The 20,901-nt window shown below is 43.1% G+C and overlaps 1 protein-coding gene across 5 annotated transcripts in view; it reads right to left on the reverse strand.

Annotated features, from left to right (window-relative positions):
- LOC136446729 (secretin receptor-like) overlaps window positions 1-20,901 on the reverse strand; it is an 83,272-nt gene that overhangs the window by 15,442 nt on the left and 46,929 nt on the right. Inside the window, exon 13 of one of the 5 annotated variants that reach the window (XM_066445258.1) lies at window positions 5,090-5,573. The exons of the other annotated variants lie outside the window; for them this stretch is intronic. Coding sequence (XP_066301355.1) covers window positions 5,352-5,573 — 222 coding nt within the window. The 3' untranslated portion in view covers window positions 5,090-5,351. Of the gene's footprint in view, window positions 1-5,089; window positions 5,574-20,901 lie in introns of those variants that run through there. 5 annotated transcript variants of the gene reach the window in all.

Genomic DNA, 20,901 nt, shown 5'->3' on the forward strand with positions numbered 1-20,901 from the left:
AGCATAATTCAAGAACCTCTAGATGGATTACGATGATATTTGGTATGTGGGCGGGTGTTGTGAAGCCAAAATGCAAGGTCGATTTTGGGCCCCCTGGTATGTGATCTTGGTACTGCAGCAGAACTTCGTTTTTTCTATCTTTTGACATGGACGTGCTATGGTCTTGATTTTTTGGGTGGCAGATAGCTTGTGATGTAATGAAGAAGTGGTGTAGGTTTGGGCCCACTAGCAGCTTGTTCTGGAACTGCAGGGGCGTTATTGTGAAAATCTTCTAAGGAGACTAAATGAACAGATCTAGAGGAACGTTGGATTTCCATGATATTTGGTATGCAGGTAGCTTGGACAGAGATGTACATAATGAAGTGCAAATAATGCTAATAAGGACTGAATTCGCATAACTAATTCGCAGTGTTTTCAATTATAAGACTTAAATACATGTAACATATGTGGTTTATGGCATCAACAGATACCAATTATGCAAATACATTCCTAATTTGCATAATTAATGCAAAAGCGCCATAATTCATCTAAGTGGTAAATGATAGGACTGTCAGTATTGCGACATGTGTAAGTTTGTTAAAGGTGTTCATGACCAAGCATATGTTATGTAAATGTGTAAGTTATTTGCATAAACAGAATAGTTCATGGAGATATGAGGTCTACGAACTCTTGTTGTCACTTGTGGTGTGAGGAGGGTTGGAAAGCTATTTCTGGCGCCTCGGCCTTTTGGATCTAGACCTTAGCTAACCCAAAATTTCATCCTATAATTATAAAGCCTAGTCTATAACTATGGCCGGTTGTCTGTACGTTAAACTGGTAGCATTTACAGCCATCGTACAGCTTTCAAACCCGGTCAAAAGTTTGTAACATGTCAGCACGCAATCTGACTCCTGGACAAAATTTAACCTGTTCTGTTTCACCATACTACGCTGTTACACCAGGGTACTATGAAATATCTTTGCTGTACCCAACTACAAATACTATGAGGAGAAAGAATGACTTCGATGTTAAAAGCAGTGTTGATTTTGTTAATCTTTGCCAACATACCCTACTTCTACTGTCAGGGGATATAGCAAGTAATCCAGGACCTAAGGACCCATGTGATGTATGCACAAAATAGCTAGGTAAGAAACAATCAGAAGGGCATATGTTATGATCTATGTAATAGATGGTTTCGTATTAAATGCAGAGATATGAAACATGTAACATATTGTGACTTCGCTAATAGCAATCAGTACTGGTACTACATCAAATGTTTATTGCCTTCTTTCAGTGATTATTTTTTTATTCACCTTGTAACAGTCCTGTGGGCAGCTGTGTTGATGAAAATATTGATGATATTACTCATGAATACTGGCCAGCATGCCTTGGAAAATTTGGTGTTGGCAAGATGAACGAAAATGGACAGCGAGCGCTGGAGTTTCGCACATATCACAACCTGTGCATCACAAACTCGTACTTCCAGACCAAGCCCCAACACAAGGTTTCCTGGCGACACCCTCGCTCGAAGCACTGGCACCAGCTGGACCTGATCCTGACAAGACGGACCTCGCTCAAGAACGTGCTACTGACACGTGCGTATCAGAGTGCAGACTGCGATACAGACCACTCCCTGGTATGCTGCAAGTTCAAGATGGAACCGAAGAAATTCCACCACGCAAGGCAGCCAGGAAAGCCACGTATCGGCGTCAGCAGAATGGCTCAACCAGAACTTGTGGAAAAGTTTACTGTTGCTTTTGAGAAAGGAAGTTAACAGCAAGCCATCTGGACTGACTGCGACAAAGAAGTGGGATGATCTGCGAGACGTGATGCATCGTACAGCCATGGCCACCTTCGGAAGGAAGACCACACAGTCACACGACTGGTTTGATGCCAAGTCAACAGAGATGGCCCCCACGATAGAAGCCAAACGTGCTGCTCTTGCAGAGTACAGAAAGGACACCCAGCAAGAAGAATCTCCACGTCCTCAGAGCCGCAAGGAACAAGGTCAAACAGACAGCCCGACGGTGTGCCAACGAGTACTGGAGAAGCTTAGTGAAGACATCCATATAGCTGCCATAACAGGAAACATCAGAGGTATGTATGATGGTATTAAGAGGGCACTTGGACCAACCCAGAGCAAGACAGCTCCCCTCAAGTCCACCACTGGGGAGGAGATCACAGACAAGAAGCTACAGATGGAGAGATGGGTGGAGCACTACTCGGACCTCTACTCCAGGCAAAACACTGTGTCCCCCTCAGCCCTCGACGCAATCGAATGTCTGCCAACCATGGATGAACTAGATGCTGAGCCAACCTTGGATGAGCTCAACAAAGCCATCGACAGCTTGTCCACAGGAAAGGCACCAGGCAGTGACGCCATCCCGCCCGACCTACTCAAACACTGCAAGACTGTCTTACTGCTCCCGCTACACGAACTTCTCTGTCAGTGCTGGAAGGAAGGTGCAGTCCCACAGGACATGAGAGATTCCAAGATTGTCACCCTCTACAAAAACAAGGGAGAGAGAAGCGACTACAACAACTACCGGGAAATTTCACTACTCAGCGTGGTCGGCAAGGTATACGCAAAAGTTGTACTAGCCGTCTACAACGGCTTGCTGAACGTGTCTACCCCGAGTCGCAGTGTGGATTTCGCGCCAACAGATCGACGATCGACATGATCTTTTCCCTCCATCAGCTGCAAGAGAAGTGCAGGGAACAGAACATGCCCCTTTACATAGCATTCATCGACCTCACCAAGGCGTTCGACATGGTTAGCAGAGACGGCCTCTTCAAGATCTTACCCAAGATAGGCTGTCTACCAAAGCTACAGAGCCTCATCGAATCCTTCCACACCAGCATGAAGGTGACAGTACTGTACAGCGGCAACCTATCTGAGCCATTTGACATACGCAGCGGTGTAAAGCAAGGCTGCGTTCTGGCCCCCACGCTATTCGTCTTCGGGATCTTCTTTGCCCTGCTCCTGAAGCAGGCCTTTGGAACAGCAACAGAAGGAATTTACCTCCGCACAAGATCCGACGGCAGACTCTTCAACCTCAACCGCCTCAAGGCCAAAACAAAGGTAAGGGAAGCCCTGATAAGAGATCTACTGTTCGCTGATGACGCCGGACTTGCAGCTCACACGGAGCAGGGACTCCAGTCTTTGCTGACAAGACAGAAGTGCTGGGGCAGGATGTAGAAGCACCTCCAGCCATCACCATCGGTGACTATGAACTGAAGGCTGTGAACCACTTCACATACCTCGGATCCACAGCGAGCAGCAATCTTTCCTTGGACAAGGAGATCGACAAGAGGATTGGAAAGGCAGCAACTACACTCGCCCGTCTCACCACTCGAGTGTGGGAGAACCCCAAACTCTCTGTCAAGACAAAGATGGCTGTGTACAACGCATGCGTCCTGAGCACACTTCTCTATGGGAGTGAAACGTGGTCGACCTATGCCAAGCTGGAGAATAGGCTAAGCGCCTTTCACATGAGGTGTATGCGCCGTATCCTTGGCATATCATGGAAGGACAAAGTGACCAACACCGAAGTGCTGTCCCGCGCCGGCCTCCCTACCATGTTCACCCTGCTCAGGCAGCGCAGACTTCGCTGGCTAGGCCACGTCCGTCGCATGGAGGATGGCCGAATCCCCAAAGACCTTCTCTACGGAGAACTGATCTTAGGAAAGAGACGTACCGGGAGGCCACAGCTGCGTTTCAAAGATGTCTGCAAGAGGGACTTGAAGGCTCTAGATATTGATACGGAGCACTGGGAGGACCTTGCAAGTGACCGTTCCAGGTGGAGATGCACACTGTTCGGAGATGCACACTGTTCAGACAGCTCAAATCTGGAGAAGCCAGACTGATGCACAGCGCAGAAGAAAAGCGGATCCGCAGAAAAGAGCTTTGCAACAGAACTGAGTCCGCTTACAGATGTGATTTTTGTGACAGAGACTGCCATTCTCGTAAAGGGCTGTTTAGCCATAGTCGATGCTATAGGGCTGTTGTGAATTAGGATTTTACCATGGTCAATACTGACCGACGGAGGCCATATAGTTTGAGATTCCTTCAAAAGGCCTGAATATTGTACATCTCAACACAACATTTGCAGGCAGACCAATTGTCTATCTTTATGACAGCTAACCACATAGACGCAATAACAGTAAGTGAAACTCATCTTGATAACACAATCTCAGATGCTGAATTACTCATGGAGTACTACTTGTACAGAGACACCGTGACAGAGACCGCAACGGGAATGGGGTAGGAGTAGCTATTTACATATTAGAAGCCCATGCACACTCAGAAAGATCTGACATGCTTCAGCCAGGACTTGAAGCCCTGTTTTGCCAAATCTAATTACCGGGTACCAAATCTATTATAGCTGGTTCAGTATATCGACCCCCCTCTGCTCCTGTGGAATTCTATTCCTTTCTCAGGAACTATCTTGAGATCTGAAGCATTGGGAGGTTAGTGAGATTGGTCTGAGCTGTTCAATGCTAGTTGGCTGAGATTTTGGGACAACACAACAATTGCCTCTTTTCACTGGTTGGGGACTGTGCCGGTGGCAAAAGAGGCATTGAACACTTTCAACTACAACAGACAGATCCACGGCTATAATACCAGGCAGGCTAACTTACCACACACCAAACTACACTACTGGATCTGGACAGCACACATTTGCATACAGGGCTGCTACAACCTACAACAAGTAGGATCCTAGTAAATGTATCAAGCAATCGCTTCATAAATTGCCAGATTTAAACAGGCTCTGATAAACATACAAACCTCTTAACCTCTGACCGCTAGAAAGACATTTGACCTCTGACCCTCAGTTGAATGACTTTTGTGATTTTGAGTTTATACTGTTTTGAATTATTCTGAGTTGTTTGATTGATTACTCCTATGTTTGATCATTCCTGTTTTATGTTATATGACTGTGAATTGATTATTCATTCAGTTTAAGTTAAGTTTTCACTTTGTACGTTGATGAAGGTTAGACATCCAGGTAATAAGATACGCCAGAAATAATTACTCAAGCAACTGGATAAGATTTTGAAACAGTCTGACTGTTTCAAAATCTTATCCAGTTGCTTGATCTCGTCTCGGATTGATCTCAGATCGAGACGAGATCTGAGGCCTTCAGTTGTTGACATGACTTATGTGTACAGTTCATTTATAAGGTTGGTCATATATGGGATGGGGCTTCTTTTGTATCTGTCCGTTCGGGTTTTGATAGTGTCTAGGTGTTTTGTTGAACGTGTTGTTCTACCACTGATCTCACCGCGGTATGGAGGTAGCCAGTCTCTAAAAGTCTCTGAATGTAGCAGGCGTTTAACAAAGTTATAGCACAGCTGGCGTCGTCGGCTATCTAAAGTAGGTAGATAGAGAACTTTGCATGCCTCGGTGTAGGATGAATATGCGGGGCCAAGTTTTTTCCGGCAAGCCCTTTTCTGTATGGTCTCGATCCTCGCCTGTTATTTCCTCGCAAGACCCGGGTGTGCCAAGCAGGGACGGCGTACTCACAAGCCGGTCTAACCATGGTCTTGTAACAAGTCAGCAGATCTTCTCCAGAAAGGTCGAGCCGGCGTAGCTGACGGAGCAGGAAGAGTTTTCCATTACCTGACTTCAAGACGTGGTCAACTTGTGTTTCCCAGCCAAAATCATAACACCAAGTAGAACAGACGACAGGTGGGTTAAAAACCTGAGCAGTCACACTCTTACAGAACCGGAGGAATCCCTACTTTCCGAAGGACTAAATTTCGCAGTAGCGCCTAACAAGATCCCCAATATCGACATTATCACAGAAACTGAATAAGCAATTCGTCGGGCCCATATACCATATAAAAAGGCTGAAGCCTTACGCACCAAAGTAGCTACCACTCTGAAAGTCTCTAAACCCCCTTCTAGCAACATCGCCCGGGAAGAACAAACTGCGCTCAAGGATTTGGCCACTAATCAAGACATAGTGATCCTTCCCGCGGACAAGGGCAGATGCACAGTAGTCTTAGACAGAGAACAGTATGACAGGAAAGTTCAAGACCTATTCAAGACAAAGACACATACAGGCCCTTGAAAAAGAACCCCACAAACAAGTTTAAAAAGGAAATCCATAAAGCTCTCGAGAAATTGAGAGATGACAAGTTTCTGGACCAGGCCACCTATCTAAAGCTCAATCCTACTACAGAACAACCCCCAGCATTCTACGGCCTTCCCAAAATTCACAAACCCGGTGTCCCTCTACGACCCATAGTATCCGGTATAGGATCTGTCACTTACAACCTAGCAGGTCATCTGGCTAAGATCTTGGGACCATTGCTGGGAAAGTCTCAACACCATGCACAGAATAGTGCAGACTTCGTCCAAAAAATCAAAGACATCACTGTAGCAGAAGATGAAATCATCACTTCTTATGATGTGTGCTCGCTTTTCACTTGCATACCCCCCAAGGAGGCAGTCGCAGTAGTTAAGCCCCCGTCACAAATCAACAATTTCGCTCGGCCGACTTGTCGGCGAGCTCCAAATGGCGATTTTCGGCCGAAGTACGACCGACGTCCTGGCGATTCTGCGAGCTTCGGGCGATTTTTCGGAGCTCGGCCGACGTTCGCGGGTCACTGGAAGCTGCGCTTAAATTCAGCGAGGCCTCGGCGACGATTTTTGAACTCACACAGCCCGTCAACGGTTTGCCCGTAGCTCGCCCGAGCAACGCCCAGCGCTCGGCCAATATTCGGGCGGGCATCCGACGATTTTAGACCCGATTTTTGGTCGGCCGGAGGTCGCCCGAGCTCTTCGGCCTCGTGCGAGCCTCGCACGGGCTTTGTACAATAATCGGACGACCGTCGTCAGTGTTCCGGCCGACTCATGAAAAATAAGGCGTGCTTCGGGCGAGCGTTGTACTGGTATCGATGGGCGCTTGGACGGGCTCCGGCCGAACTCCTTCTTGTTTATATATAAAAAGGTAACGACAGTTTAGTTTATGACATAAGATGATAGATGATACTGTAATATTAACTTATACTAATATCATCTTGTCAAAGAATGCTGCCAAACCTTTCTAATGAAAGACAATTCAATTGCAAAGTTAAATTTTCATTGGAAAAAAAGTATCATCAATGAGATTTGGACACCGAAAACAATACCTGTTTCGTTTTTGTTATTGTTTTGGATGTTTCAATTTATATATCAATGAACTGGGGCTTGACTTCTGAGGCCTGACTTGACTTCCTGATTTTTTCCTCCACAAAACGACTACTAGTATTTGAAAGTCCACTGAGTCATTATAGATCTATGTTTGTCGGCCGAGGCACGCCCAGGCGTCGGCAGGGCGTCGATAGGCTTACCAACGGTCGGCCGAAGCTCGGACGGCGTTCGCTCGAGCTTCGGTCGATTTCCGTTCCGTGAAAATGTTTGGATCGGGGTTGAACGACTATTTTGATTGACTTTGTGGCTCCTGAGCTTGTATTTGGATTGGTCTATAACAAAATTCCTGTCTATAGTATTATTTTCAGTGTGGCCGTCCACTTCACTCATGCCCTACAGATTTGCCACAACTCAGAAAGTAAAGTTGGTCCAAGTATGTGCTTGTTACCAGGTCAGTTGATTCTGACTTCGTCCGTGTCCAAGAGATGGTACCGTCTCATGAGGTATTTATGATTATTAGTGTTTGACGGACGTCGCCCGAGCTCCGTTCAATTTGTGACGGGGCAGGTTTTCAGCGAAAAATACGGTCGAAGCTCGGGCGATTGTGAAATTCGGCGAGCTTCCGGCGATCTACAAAATCGGCCGATGCTCGCATGAATTGTGACGCCGGCTTTAGGGAGGCCTTGGAGGCCGACAACACACTTGCAGATAGAACCAAACTCTCTGTGGACCACATATGTGAACTGCTAGACCTCTGCCTATGGTGCACTTATTTCACTTACAAACAACAGTTTTTTTCAGCAAGTGCACGGCTGTGCTATGGGATCACCGGTATCGCCCATTGTAGTGAACCTGTATATGGAGAAGTTTGATAACAAAGCCCTCAGTACTTTCAATGGCCCTCCCCCAGTAAAGTGGTTTCGCTACGTAGACGACACTTTTTTTTTTTGACTGAAGTCACTTTATTCTCAGATCAGCATTAACATACAGCGTTTTCAAATTTCAAAGTCAGTTCGGTTCATAACAAATGTAAGTTGTATCACAAGTAAGTAAACAAAATAAATACATGTCTATTTTCGCACTATGTCTATTTAACGTTCGATGCATCCCAACAGATGTAAGTTGTATCAAGTAAGTCATGTATAACCAGTAATTATATGGCAAAATCATGCGTATTAACATCTAAACGTCCAGACACAGGTATATCTCGCACTTTGTCTATTCAACGTTCGATGCACTACTTGTCTTCTCCGCATGGAGGCGCTTACACTAGGTAGTTTTGTTTCTTTATAAGTAAGTTCAAATTGGCAGTCAGGTTACATATTCGACGTTTCAAGTACTATGACAGCGGTAACAAAGCTACTGTTCACAACAGTGCTTAGTAACATACTAAGGACCTTAGCACTATGTCTTCTATAGCACATCTTCAAGAGATTGAAATTCAGGGATATTGCAGTACATGATAGCATCATTAAGGTCTGATATGATGAATGGTTTATTAAGAAAACTTACACAAACTGATAGGAAAATATACATGGGTTTGGATATGTTATTTCTGTCTTTGTTGTAGCCCCAGTTCTTGAATATTGCGTCCTTCGCTATGCTTAAAAGTAGGTTTGGTATAGAGAAGTTATTACAAGTGGGTATCCCAAAAATAATTGTTCTAAGCGTAATATTAAATGTCCGCAAATTAGCCTTTCTGAGGAGAGTTGCGAAGTCTCCCCAGAAGTCTTCTACTCGTTTGCATTTGATGAACATGTGTTCATAATCCTCTATTTCGTTGCAGATAGTACACAGTGGTGACAACTTCTTCCAAGTGTGTAGACGTTTACCACACGGCACAATATTATGTAATAGTTTATAATTAAATTCTAATATCTTTGTACCTAATACTTTGTTCTGTGACGGTGTTTTCCAGATGTTCTTCCAATCTATAACTATATCAGAAAAAAACTTTTCCCAATAAGCTTGGAAAGTGGGTATCGTATGAGTTTTGGCAAGATATAGGAAGTACAGATATTTGCTATTAAGTTTTACAATTGGTGTTTTACTTAAGTTGATCCAGATCATATGATCTTCCTTGCATATTTTCATCTTGAAGTTTTTGTTTAGCCAAAACCTATCATTATTTACTTTAACAGGATCCGCCTTCACCCCTCCAAGTTCCTGCCAGGCCAGGACTACTTCCCTATAAAAGGGTGGGAGATTCGTCAGAGGTAGGGCATCTCTTTCAGCATTTAAGTTACCTCTGAAAAAGTTGAAGTGTTTTCCAAGTTTTGCAATAAAATGTAGGGGTATTACTTGCCATCGTCGTATATATTTTTGATCTGTCTGTATTAGTCTCTTAACCCACGCTGTTTGTAAACTTTTACATTTTAAATATATATCAATCATTTTAATCCCTCTTTCTGTGTAATTGCGGTACAGGGTTTGACGTTTAATCTTATCAGGCTTGTTGTCCCAAAGGAATGAGAAGGTTAATTTTTCAATTTTCTTAAGGACCCAATTAGGAGTCGAGATCATAGACATGTTGTAAATAACTTGTGCTAAACCTAAAGTTTTTATGACAAGACATTTTCCAAAAAGGGTTAGTTTACGTTTCTGCCATCTTTGAAACAAATAATCAATGTTATCTATCCGTTTCTCCCAATTTAGGGTTTCACATGCCTGTTCCGAGAGACTAAAATGTAGTCCAAGGGATTTAATGGGTGTTTCCGGCCATGAAATACCGAAGGGTTTATCCTTACGGTTATGAAATGATCCAATCCATAACGCTTTGCATTTTCCAGGATTTAGCTTGGGTCCTGCAACTTTGCTGGGGTTTTCAACAATATGAAGGGCGTTACGTATTGATTGGTCGTCTGACAAGAAAAGTGTTGTGTCGTCAGCTACTTGACTAATTTTTAATTCATATTCAGAATCATAAACATTTACATTAATACCTTTAATCTGGTCTGTATGTCGAACTTTCAGAGCTAATATTTCTACCACTAGATTAAATAAGTAGACGACACTTGGTGTAGGCTAAAGAAGAGAGTAGCTAATGACTTCTTTGACCACATTAACCAGGTAGATGACAACATCAAGTTCACACAGGAGCCGTGTCAAAACAACATTCTCCCCTTCTTAGACACCAAAACCATCATAGAGAAGGATGGCAACCTTCAGTTGGAAGTGCACAGGAAACCGACCCACACTGATCAATATCTGGCCTTTGATTCCCATCACCCTTTGGAACATAAACTAGCAGTGATTAAAACGACAATGTCATCACCTCAGACGAAGCGAAAACAGAAGAACACAGACATCTCCGTGCGGCTTTAGCCAAGTGTGGCTACCAAAATTGGACCTTCAACAAGGCCCTCAAACCTTCTGACCAGTCTAAGAAAACACTCAAGTGCAAACCATTGACCAACAGAAACAAGGTCAACATTACCATTCTCTACGTCCAAGGCGTATCGGAAAAACTCAGACGTATCTTCCAAAACTTCAACATTGCCACTAACTTTAAACCTCACTCAACTCTCAGGCAGAAACTGGTCCATCCAAAAGACAGGCCTGAAAAAGGTATCAAAGCCAATGTCATCTACAAACTGAAATGTGAGGAACCGAACTGCAACAACACGTACATTGGGGAGACAAGTCGATCACTAAAAGAAAGGTGCAGTGAACATTGCAGAAAGAGCGCTTACCGCTACTCCTCTGCCATTTTCCACCATCTAAAACACAACCAGGGACACTCATTCAATCTCGAATCCACGAACATCCTAGATCGTGAAGCCCGCTGGTTCGAACGGGGAGTCAGAGAAGCAATATATGAGAGGATGTACAACCCCGCCCTCAACAGGAAAGGGGTCTACGCGTTCAACTGTCAGGCACCTGGGATAATGCACTGCCCACCACCCCTCACCCCCGGACAAGCAACATTTAGTTACTGTTTTACTGTACTAAAACAACAGTAGCTAATTAAACTATTGGCATAAAACTTTGTCTTGAATTAACCTTTTTTTAAAGACTACTTCAAGACATCCTAGATTGTCTTAACCTCATTAACATATCTATTCAGAGTTTTGGTATAAAACCTGGTGTTCTCAGTCCTATCGTTAGTCACTGACGAAAGACAGTGGATGCTGTCTGAAACGTCTGTTTCAAAATCTTAACCAGTTGCTTGAGTAATTGTTTTTGGCTTTTCACTTTGTATCCTGATTTGTTATGATTTGTCATGTGATGTAAGGGCTCCATTGGAAATCAGTTGCATAGTTAACTGAAGGAACTACCTTAAAAATTAATGAAAAATGGGCAACATATGATGTATTTGCTCTCGCAAATGTTGCCTTTCGATTTTTGATGTTTTCAGAAGCCACATTCGTTTGTGTATCGTTTCCTCTACAACGTTCCCCCTCTCCATCCAACTTGAGTTTTGACACTGTTTTCGAAAAAAAAAGGTCACTGAATACCTTACTCAATTAGATAGTCATACCCCAAGCCCCTTAGATTTCCCATTTACTGCAGGGGAAGTCTTGAATGGTTTGAGTTTGTTGAAAACGGCAAAAACTTCCGGTATTGACTCAATTTCAAATGAAATGTTGAAGTATGGGGCAAAAACATTACGTCAGCCATTAGTGACTCTGTTCAATACTATACTCAACAAAGGGAACTTTCCTGCTAATTGGAACACAAGTATTCTTACGCCAATATTCAAATCAGGTGATAAATCTAATGTAGACAATTACAGAGGAGTAGCAATTTCTAGTTGTCTATCCAAATTAATTACGCTCATTCTAAACAACAGGTTACAAAACTTTGCAGAAAGTAACAACCTATTAGATGACACACAGTTTGGGTTCCGGAAAAGATGTAGAACTTCAGATAATATCTATATCCTAAATCTTTAATAGACAAATACACAAGAACAAAAGGTGGGAAACTATTTGTATGCTTTGTTGACATGAGGAAGGCATTTGACAGTGTTTGGCGGGATGGACTGTTCTATAAGTTGTAACGTCACCAATGTGGTATTGGAGGAAATTTCTTCAATATTATAAAATCCATGTATGGGCCGGGGACGTGAATTTTGCCGTTAGATTAGACAATGGCCTATCAAACTATATTCTTTCCGTATGCGGAGTAAGACAAGGATGTAATCTCAGCCCTTCGTTATTCAATTTATTTATAAATGATATATCTGAGTGTTTTGATCCCACGAAATGTGATCCTGCATTCCTAACTTCAAAATCTCTAAATTGTTTATCGTGGGCAGACGATCTCGCTCTGATATCATCGTCAAAACAAGGGCTACAGCATTGTATTGATTGCCTAGAAAATTATTGTAAGAAATGGAAGCTATCTGTCAAAATTTCAAAAACCAAGGTTGTTGTTTTCGGCAAAGGTTCTAAGAAGAAATACAAATTTTATATTTATGACAAATAGAAATCACTGATAGCTATACCTACCTCGGCATTCCTTTTACATTTTCGGGTAAGTTCAAAACTGCCAGGAAATATTTAAAAACCAGAGCAATGAGAGCACTTTTTAAACTCAAGGCTCTTCTACTCTCTAACAATGACATTTCAATCAATCTTGAAAAAAAAACTATTTGATAAATTTGTAAAGCCCATCTTTATGTACGGCTTAGAGATCACGTGCTTTGACCGCCCTTCCAAAACTATGAAAATTATTACATCGCATACCGGCAACATCCGTGAATCTTCTCAAAATGTTCTTTCAACTTTACTAAAAACACTTGATATTCAAAATAACTTTCCTGCCATCATTCGAAAAACCGCCACTTCTGAATCTAATAGTACTTATGTTATATGTTTCGAAAGAAATACAAACAAAGAAATACTAATGCGTCATGCCAATAGCCAAACTCTACGAGAGAACGGCTTCCAAATCATAAACTTACATGCAAGTCAACATATTCCAGAATTTGACATCATTGACATAAGTTTCCAAAAATTCCTATTAGGCATACATGCCAAAGCCTCAAACGATGGTGTCAGAGGAGAAATGGGAACTTTTCCATTGCTGATGGACTCAGAAATACAACTTGTAAAATACTGGCACCGCTTAGTTCATTTCCCCGAAGATACCTTACTTCGGGAGGCATACAATGTTGTTCTTTTAGGAGAACATGATTGGATTGTCCACGTGAAAAATATCCTCAACTACCACGGTTTTGGACATATATGGCTGAACCCGAAGTCATACCATATAGATATAATCAACACTCAGCTACGACAACGTCTACAAGATATTTATATACAAAATTGGCATTGCGCTATTCCAAACAATTCCAAACTTTCCTTTCTTTCTACCTTAAACAAGAATTATAAGCAAGAAAATTACCTTTCAAACATTAAGAGCTTTGACGTACGTAGGGTAATCACAAAACTAAGAATTGGCTGTCATAAATCAAGTATAGAAACGGGTAGATTTCAAAAACTTCCTATCAACCAGAGGGTTTGCCCATTTTGTCCAGAGGTAGTTGAAGACGAATATCACTTTTTGATTATATGTCCCAAATATTTCGATATACGTAATTCACTATACTCAATGCTATCGTCGGATTTACCAGGATTTAGTTAATGGACTTGAACAGCAAATTCAAGTTCATAATGACATGTGACAACCCATCCATGGTATACATTGGGAAATATATCAAAGAATGTCTAGACGTAAGAAACTCCTCCAATGTTTGTAAAATCCCATTGTCATACCATACTACTACACCATATTGTATAAGATAGACTACTTCACCATATTGTATAAGATAGACTACTTCACCATATTGTATAAGATAGAATACTTCACCATATTGTATAAGATAGACTACTTCACCATATTGTATAAGATAGACTACTACATAATATTGTATTAGATAGATTGGTTAGCCTAATAGAATGTTATCTATGTACCAGTGAATGCCATACTTTGTACCTTGTACAATTGTTGTGCAATAAAGTTATTATTATTATCATAAGCTATTAAACACGGACATATTTGAATATCCTGGTCTCTGAAGCCCCGGTTACACATAGCCGAACATCCCGATTCTCCCCGGACCATGGTTAGAGTGATTCGAGAGCTAGGTCGGCTGAGTCGGCTGGCGTTCGGCTGAGTCGGCTGGTGCTCGGCTGCGCCAGCCGAATGTTATGAAATGTCGGCTAGTATTCGGCTGGTGTTCGGGAGTAAGTCAGCAGTAAAATGGAATCTTAATCACGCCATAACCACTGCTGAATTACTCTCAACTAGTTTCAAAGCTACTCATAACTCACCCCAAGGCCGTATATAAATTTCTACTAACTCATTCCCAACCAAACTGACTACCAGAACGTGGGCGAATCACCACCAACCTTCACACGACCAAAAACAGAGAAGAAAGCTAAAAGCCATTTTTAAGCTATAAGTGATCCGAATTCGATTTCTTTGGCATGGTTTATTCAATTCAATATTTACAGGAAAACAAACAAACAGCCTCGCAGGTAACCATTGGCTACCTGAATTGCGCCGGGGGTTACAGTAAAATGTATACATTGTATAGAGGGGGGTTACAGTCTGGTGTTCTAAAATCACAATTTCCATTGGATGATTCATTGATATGAATATGATCTACTCGTCTACAAATTGAATCGTTATCTTCAAAAGCATCATTGCACATGTCATTCAATACAGACGGTAGTAAGATATCGTTACACTACATTCATAAAAGTATTCATACATTTCGTTAAAAGACACATTAACACATTAATCACATGGCGCATAGAACTTAAGAAACGAGACGAGATCTGAGGCCTTCAGTTGTTGACATGACTTATGTGTACAGTTCATTTATAAGGTTGGTCATATATGGGATGGGGCTTCTTTTGTATCTGTCCGTTCGGGTTTTGATAGTGTCTAGGTGTTTTGTTGAACGTGTTGTTCTACCACTGATCTCACCGCGGTATGGAGGTAGCCAGTCTCTAAAAGTCTCTGAATGTAGCAGGCGTTTAGCAAAGTATAGCACAGCTGGCGGCGTCGGCTATCTAAAGTAGGTATATAGAGAACTCATGCCTCGGTGTAGGATGAATATGCGGGGCCAAGTTTTTTTCCGGCAAGCCCTTTTCTGTATGGTCTCGATCCTCGCCTGTTATTTCCTCGCAAGACCCGGGTGTGCCAAGCAGGGACGGTGTACTCACAAGCCGGTCTACTTGTAACAAGTCAGCAGATCTTCTCCAGAAAGGTCGAGCCGGCGTAGCTGACGGAGCAGGAAGGGTTTTGGCATTAAATTAACAATACTGTAAGGCTAATCTATCCTACAATTCAAAGAACAAAATATTATCGAAACCAGTGCATTGGTTACAATATAATAATGTATGGGTAATTTTGTCTCGCTTTTGGAATGATTCATGGAGGAATTGACCACAGTACATATAAGGGCGAGAAATATCAAGGGACCGAGGACGGTACCCTGCGGGAGGTCACAGGTGGTGACGGACCAGTCTGAGTGAACTCCTTTGTAGAGGACTCTTTGTTTCCGGTCGGTCAGGAAACTGCATATCCACCGCGTGAGTGAGGGTCGAAGGCCCAGGTTGATCAGACAGGTAACCGCTAGGAGGTGATCGACGCGATCAAATGCTTTAGAAAAATCAGTGGTGACGAGACTGGTGATTGTTCCCCTCTGGTCTGCGGTTTTTGCGAGTTGGTTAATGATATCGACTAAGCAGTGAGTTGTTGACCGGCCAGCAAGGCAGCCAAATTGGGTAGGGTCAATGTTGTCTTGATGTCTGAGTGAAGTCGGGTCGCCACAAATCTCTCCACTACCTTTGCCAGAACTGGTGTGAGAGAGATTGGTCGGAGTTCCTCTAAGGATGACGGGCGGCTTTTGGGCAAGGGCACAATGTTGGCTTGGCGCCACTGTACCGGAACGACTCTTTCTGTAAGCGAGGCATTAATTAAGAATCGATGTTAACGGAGTAGAAATCTCATACGCGAACTCCTTGATGCTACGGTTGGGAATGTCGTCTGGTCCAGCGGCTTTTTTCGCTTTGATGTTGCGCAATGCATTGTGGACGTCCCATGGTTGAATTTCCTCTACAGGTTTTGCCGGAAGAAATGTGGGTAGTTTACCCAGGTTGAGTTGTTCAAGTGAGGTAGGTACTCCTTCAACGTTCAGTGTGAGTTTCTATCCAGCTGTGTTGGTCATAGACTTCAACAGTTGATACCATTTTGAGGGGTTCTCTTTTTTGAGGGGTTTGACTTTGTCCTTGTATAAGTTTCCTCTCGCTTTCTTGATTTTTCGTTGTACCTTGTTGGGTAATGCTTTGTATCTGTCGTTTTTTCCTGATTTGAAAGCTTGTTGTCTTTGTTTAATCAGGTTTTTGATGTTCGGGGTAAGCCAAGGTTTATCATTAACATGCATTTGGCATACCTTTGCAGGAAAATACTGGTTGATTTTCTCCGCCATCGTGTGGTAGAACTTACTGTACGTCGGCCATAGTGAGGACATCAGGCCATTGATGTGAGACTAGCCATTGTCCAAAGGCTCTGATTTGAGAGTCAGGCATTGGTCTAACAATCTTCGTCCTTGTTTCATTGGTTATCATTCTCGTTTTGGGCTGAAGATGAACAATGTTATGATCGCTGGAACCCAGCGGTGGCAACAGAGCAGGTGGAATGTAAAGATGTGTGAGGTTCGTGATGATCAGATCGAGAGTGGCTCCCGTTCTGGTAGGTTGGTCTACAACTCTACAACTTGCTGGAGCTGATTACACCTACAGAGATCGTTAACATCGGTAGGGTTGAAGTCCCCGGCGCTACACAAACCAACATCAGGGGACAAAGAGCTTAACTGATCCACAACGGTAGACAGGTGGTCAGTGAAGGCCTCGCTATGAGTTCGGAGGAATGTACACCGCACAAATAGCAATGCTGGACAGTTCACTGGGGAGGCGAGGTGGGCGAATGTTAATCCATAGACACTATGAATCCGGGGGTGTCGTAATGTCAAGAGGTTTTGCGTGGATATTGTCTTTGACATAAATTGCCAATCCTCCGCCTTTCCTGCCCTGACGAGGTTTGGAGAAGAGATGATAGTTGTTATCGGGTATGTCAGCGTTGGACCATGCCTCTGTGATGATAGCAATATGTGTATTCATTGACTGGAAAATGTACTGGCATTCATCCATCTTGTTGCAAAGGGACCTGGCATTGTAAACAAGAATGTTTGGCATGGAGCTAGGCTTGGGGTGGCCACCTGCCCCAGCCGTGTCTTATGGCACGCCTTTGCTTTGATAAACAATAAACATCTGCTGTAGGAATCTAACCCGATCATCGTGCCGTTTACTGGCCCGTGATTTACATATGAAGTCTTGCAACCCGTGTCTGGAATAGTTTATGGGCCTTCGAGTGTCAACAACTTCAATGTGATGAACGAAGTATGTAATTATGTAGCCATATGTTTTAAAAAGAGAGAAGAAGCCACTAGAACCTAGATATACAGTAGGACATTTAGAATAGTGCTGAGTAGTATATTTAGACGTTAACGTCATTTTTATATTCTCTCAATTACCCTATGTATGGCCCCTGTGGCCCCATGTGCATTTATCCCCCCGGGGAACGAACATGCAATAAAGATTATTATAATTATTATTATTATTATTATTATAATAATAAAACGTCTCAAATCCTTACCACCTTTCTTTCCCCTTGATTGGCACCGTCGAAAGATACTGCAAAGCCGTATCTGTTCCTTTAAGGTCGACGACATGTAAGTCAGGGATACAGTGTGCCGAAGACTCCGCAAGAAATCCAGTGAATACCCGAGCGGCGCCGCCATTGTCCAGCTTGGGCGTGGTAGTCACTATTCAGACCTTCCTCTTGCTGCGATTAGTGGGCCCAGGTCGGTTGAAAGTGTTGTAGGAATTCCCACGTATATTCAGGAACACATCAACTTAACACACAGTAAGAGTCAGTAAGGTTCGTCCCTAAATGGAAGGTTGCAACAAAAAAGAATGACCAAGGACAGAGGCAGAAATTACCGCGGCTGCCCTATAAGAGCGCCACCTATCTCAAAAATCGTAATCGATGGTGATGTTAACAACATAGATGAATGGATTATTTTGATTAAAAATTAAAATGACCCCTCTTTTGAAAGTCACTTAATATGACCCCGTTTACACTCATTTTTTTCAATCGCGATTGAAGTATAATCGCGATTGAATCGATCCGATCGCGATTGATTTTTTCAGTGTGAACGCTCCCGATCGCGATTGGATCGATCCGATCGCGATTGTTTTGAATCCACCTCCGGAGGTAGTTTGGGGAGGATCAATCCAATCCAATCCTATCAAATTTTGAGTGTGAACGCAACTACGATTCATTCCGGATCCATCGCGATCGGCGGGGATTTCGGCTGGTTCCGGGGGTGGGAGGTCATACATTCGGGTACGTGGGGTCATAGTTCCCATCGCGCGGGAAAACAAACCCAGGCCACACACGTCAGATCGCTCTCTTACAACAACAACAACTTTTCATCGTCAACAATGCCCAAGAAGAAGGATAAAACTCCGTCAGTAACTTCAGCTGGTGGCAGGTGGCGCGATGAGGAGACCATCGCAATCTGGGGGAGAGAGGAGGTGCAGGCCAAACTGGGGAAATGTCACCGAAAGAGGGACATTTACCAAATGATCGCCGATGGCATGGCGGTGCTTCAATCGCGATCGGATCACGGTGTACTTAAATCCACTTGGCGAAAAGCAGTGTGAACGCAAACGTTTCTTTGCGTTCAATCGCGATCGGATCGAACAATCGCGATTATACTTCAATCGCGATTGAAAAAAATGAGTGTGAACGGGGTCGTTCAATTCGTGAGAGGGTTAGCAACCGGTCGGGAATTAGTCAGGAGAGATTCGGATGGAGGTCGGGATGGTTGGGAGTGGGTTAGAAAGCATTCGGGGCTCAGTCAGTTACTGGTTAGGACATGGTTGGGACATGCTCGTCGTGTGTTCGGCTCAAGTTCGGCGCCAAAAATAGACGTGGCCTAAAAACTGGACAGACTGCTCCCGAACTACCGCCGACCTGGGTCGGCTAGCGTTCAGGAGCCATGTTCGGCTATGTGTAACCGAGGCTTGAATACGATCTTATGCGAGACAGTCCTGACCTAAGCAGTAAAAGTAATCAACCCGCGTAATCTCATACTTCTAATCGCTTTATTTCGATTCTATCACAGATTCAAATCCATTAGAGTTAGTATGCAGTTTCTGAGGCATGTCGTGGTGGCGGTATTCATTTCGGGCACACATAGCTCTTAGTAGAGAGGATTCTGTACTAAGAATCATGGTCGAAGAATATCTGGCACCACCTGGTATAACCTATCCAATACCTATCAAGTAAGTTCTAATGATAAGAATTCCTCTATCAAGTAGAAACATGCGCTAGCCTTTGTTGGCAAGGTATAAAGATGGAATAGTTGTTTATTAGAAAACAAAATGCCTATATGTGACGTAAGACCATTTTGGTACTTTGAGCAAAGGATTCGAAGTCAGAGCTTGACGATAGTAACACAGATTATTGTTCCCAATAGCACAGGATATGTTACTGTTGCAAACAAACACCTGTTTGTCCCTGTGCTTTCTTAAAGGAGTCCTAAACCCCAGAGGGGGGAGTTATTTTCCAATGGATGGTAATTTTAGGAAGTTAAAATGAATATTTTTTACAGTATACTTATAAGACTGGTTTATTTCAATGATCTCATTAGCAGCTGTGAGGCTGAATTGCCAAGACACATTTACATTTCATTTAAAACAAGTACTTCATTTCATCCGCAATAATTAAGGAATACTCGTTAAAATACAACAATGCTTGTTAAAATAAACAATATACCTAACAATACATGTTAAAATACGGCAATATACACAAGGTAAGCTTCATCTCGTAACACATATAGTCGTGGATTTTTTAAGTGTTCAGAATGCGAATCATGTAAGGTAACGCACTGTTCATATACCGGTCAGTTCGGCCATATTGAGGGTCAAGTTTATGAGACGAACGTGTTTGCCGGCCACTGATGTTCCCTCTAGTTGGTGGAAGTAGGTGCTGGAATTGACCTGATCGAACAAGCTTCTTCGCAAATAACTCTGTCAGAGTTCTCCGTCGTGTGTTGAGAGTTGGCAGTCCCAAAAGAGAGCAAGCAGCGGAGTACGATGTGTATTCAACACCCAGGATGACGCGCAGGGCTCTTCTTTGGACTTTCTCAATTTTGTCACTTAAGGTCGTAGGCAGTCCGGGGTGCCAAATCGGAGAGGCATATTCCAAAATTGGCCGAATGTAGGAAATGTACACCGTGATCAGGTCCTCTATGGAGAGATGGAAGTGCTTCAGTTTCTTGAGAAAGTACATGCGCTGATTAGCTTTAGTACAGATTGAGTCCACGTGTGAGTTCCATTTAAGGTCAGCCTGGAGGATAACACCCAAAACTCTCATCACCTTCACCTGTATAACTTCAATGTTGTCAACAGTAAGAGGAGGGGGGATGGAATGGGACTTTCTGAATTGGACATGCATCACTTTACATTTCTTCGGGTGTAACTTCATGTGACTCGTGCGAGACCAATGATCCAAGTCATTAAGGTCCTGTTGCATGTTTGAAGGACTTGAGGTAGGGTTCCTTATCTCTAATAGGTTCAAGTCGTCAACAAATTTCCAGCGTTTGGAGGCAGCGTGACGCGCGGCACAGTTAATGTAGGCTAGAAATATTATTGGTCCGAGTAAAGTCCCCTGGGGTAATCCACAGGTAACGT

This window comes from Branchiostoma lanceolatum, chromosome 13, assembly GCF_035083965.1.
Source record: "Branchiostoma lanceolatum isolate klBraLanc5 chromosome 13, klBraLanc5.hap2, whole genome shotgun sequence".
NCBI classification, from domain to species: Eukaryota; Metazoa; Chordata; class Leptocardii; order Amphioxiformes; family Branchiostomatidae; genus Branchiostoma; species Branchiostoma lanceolatum.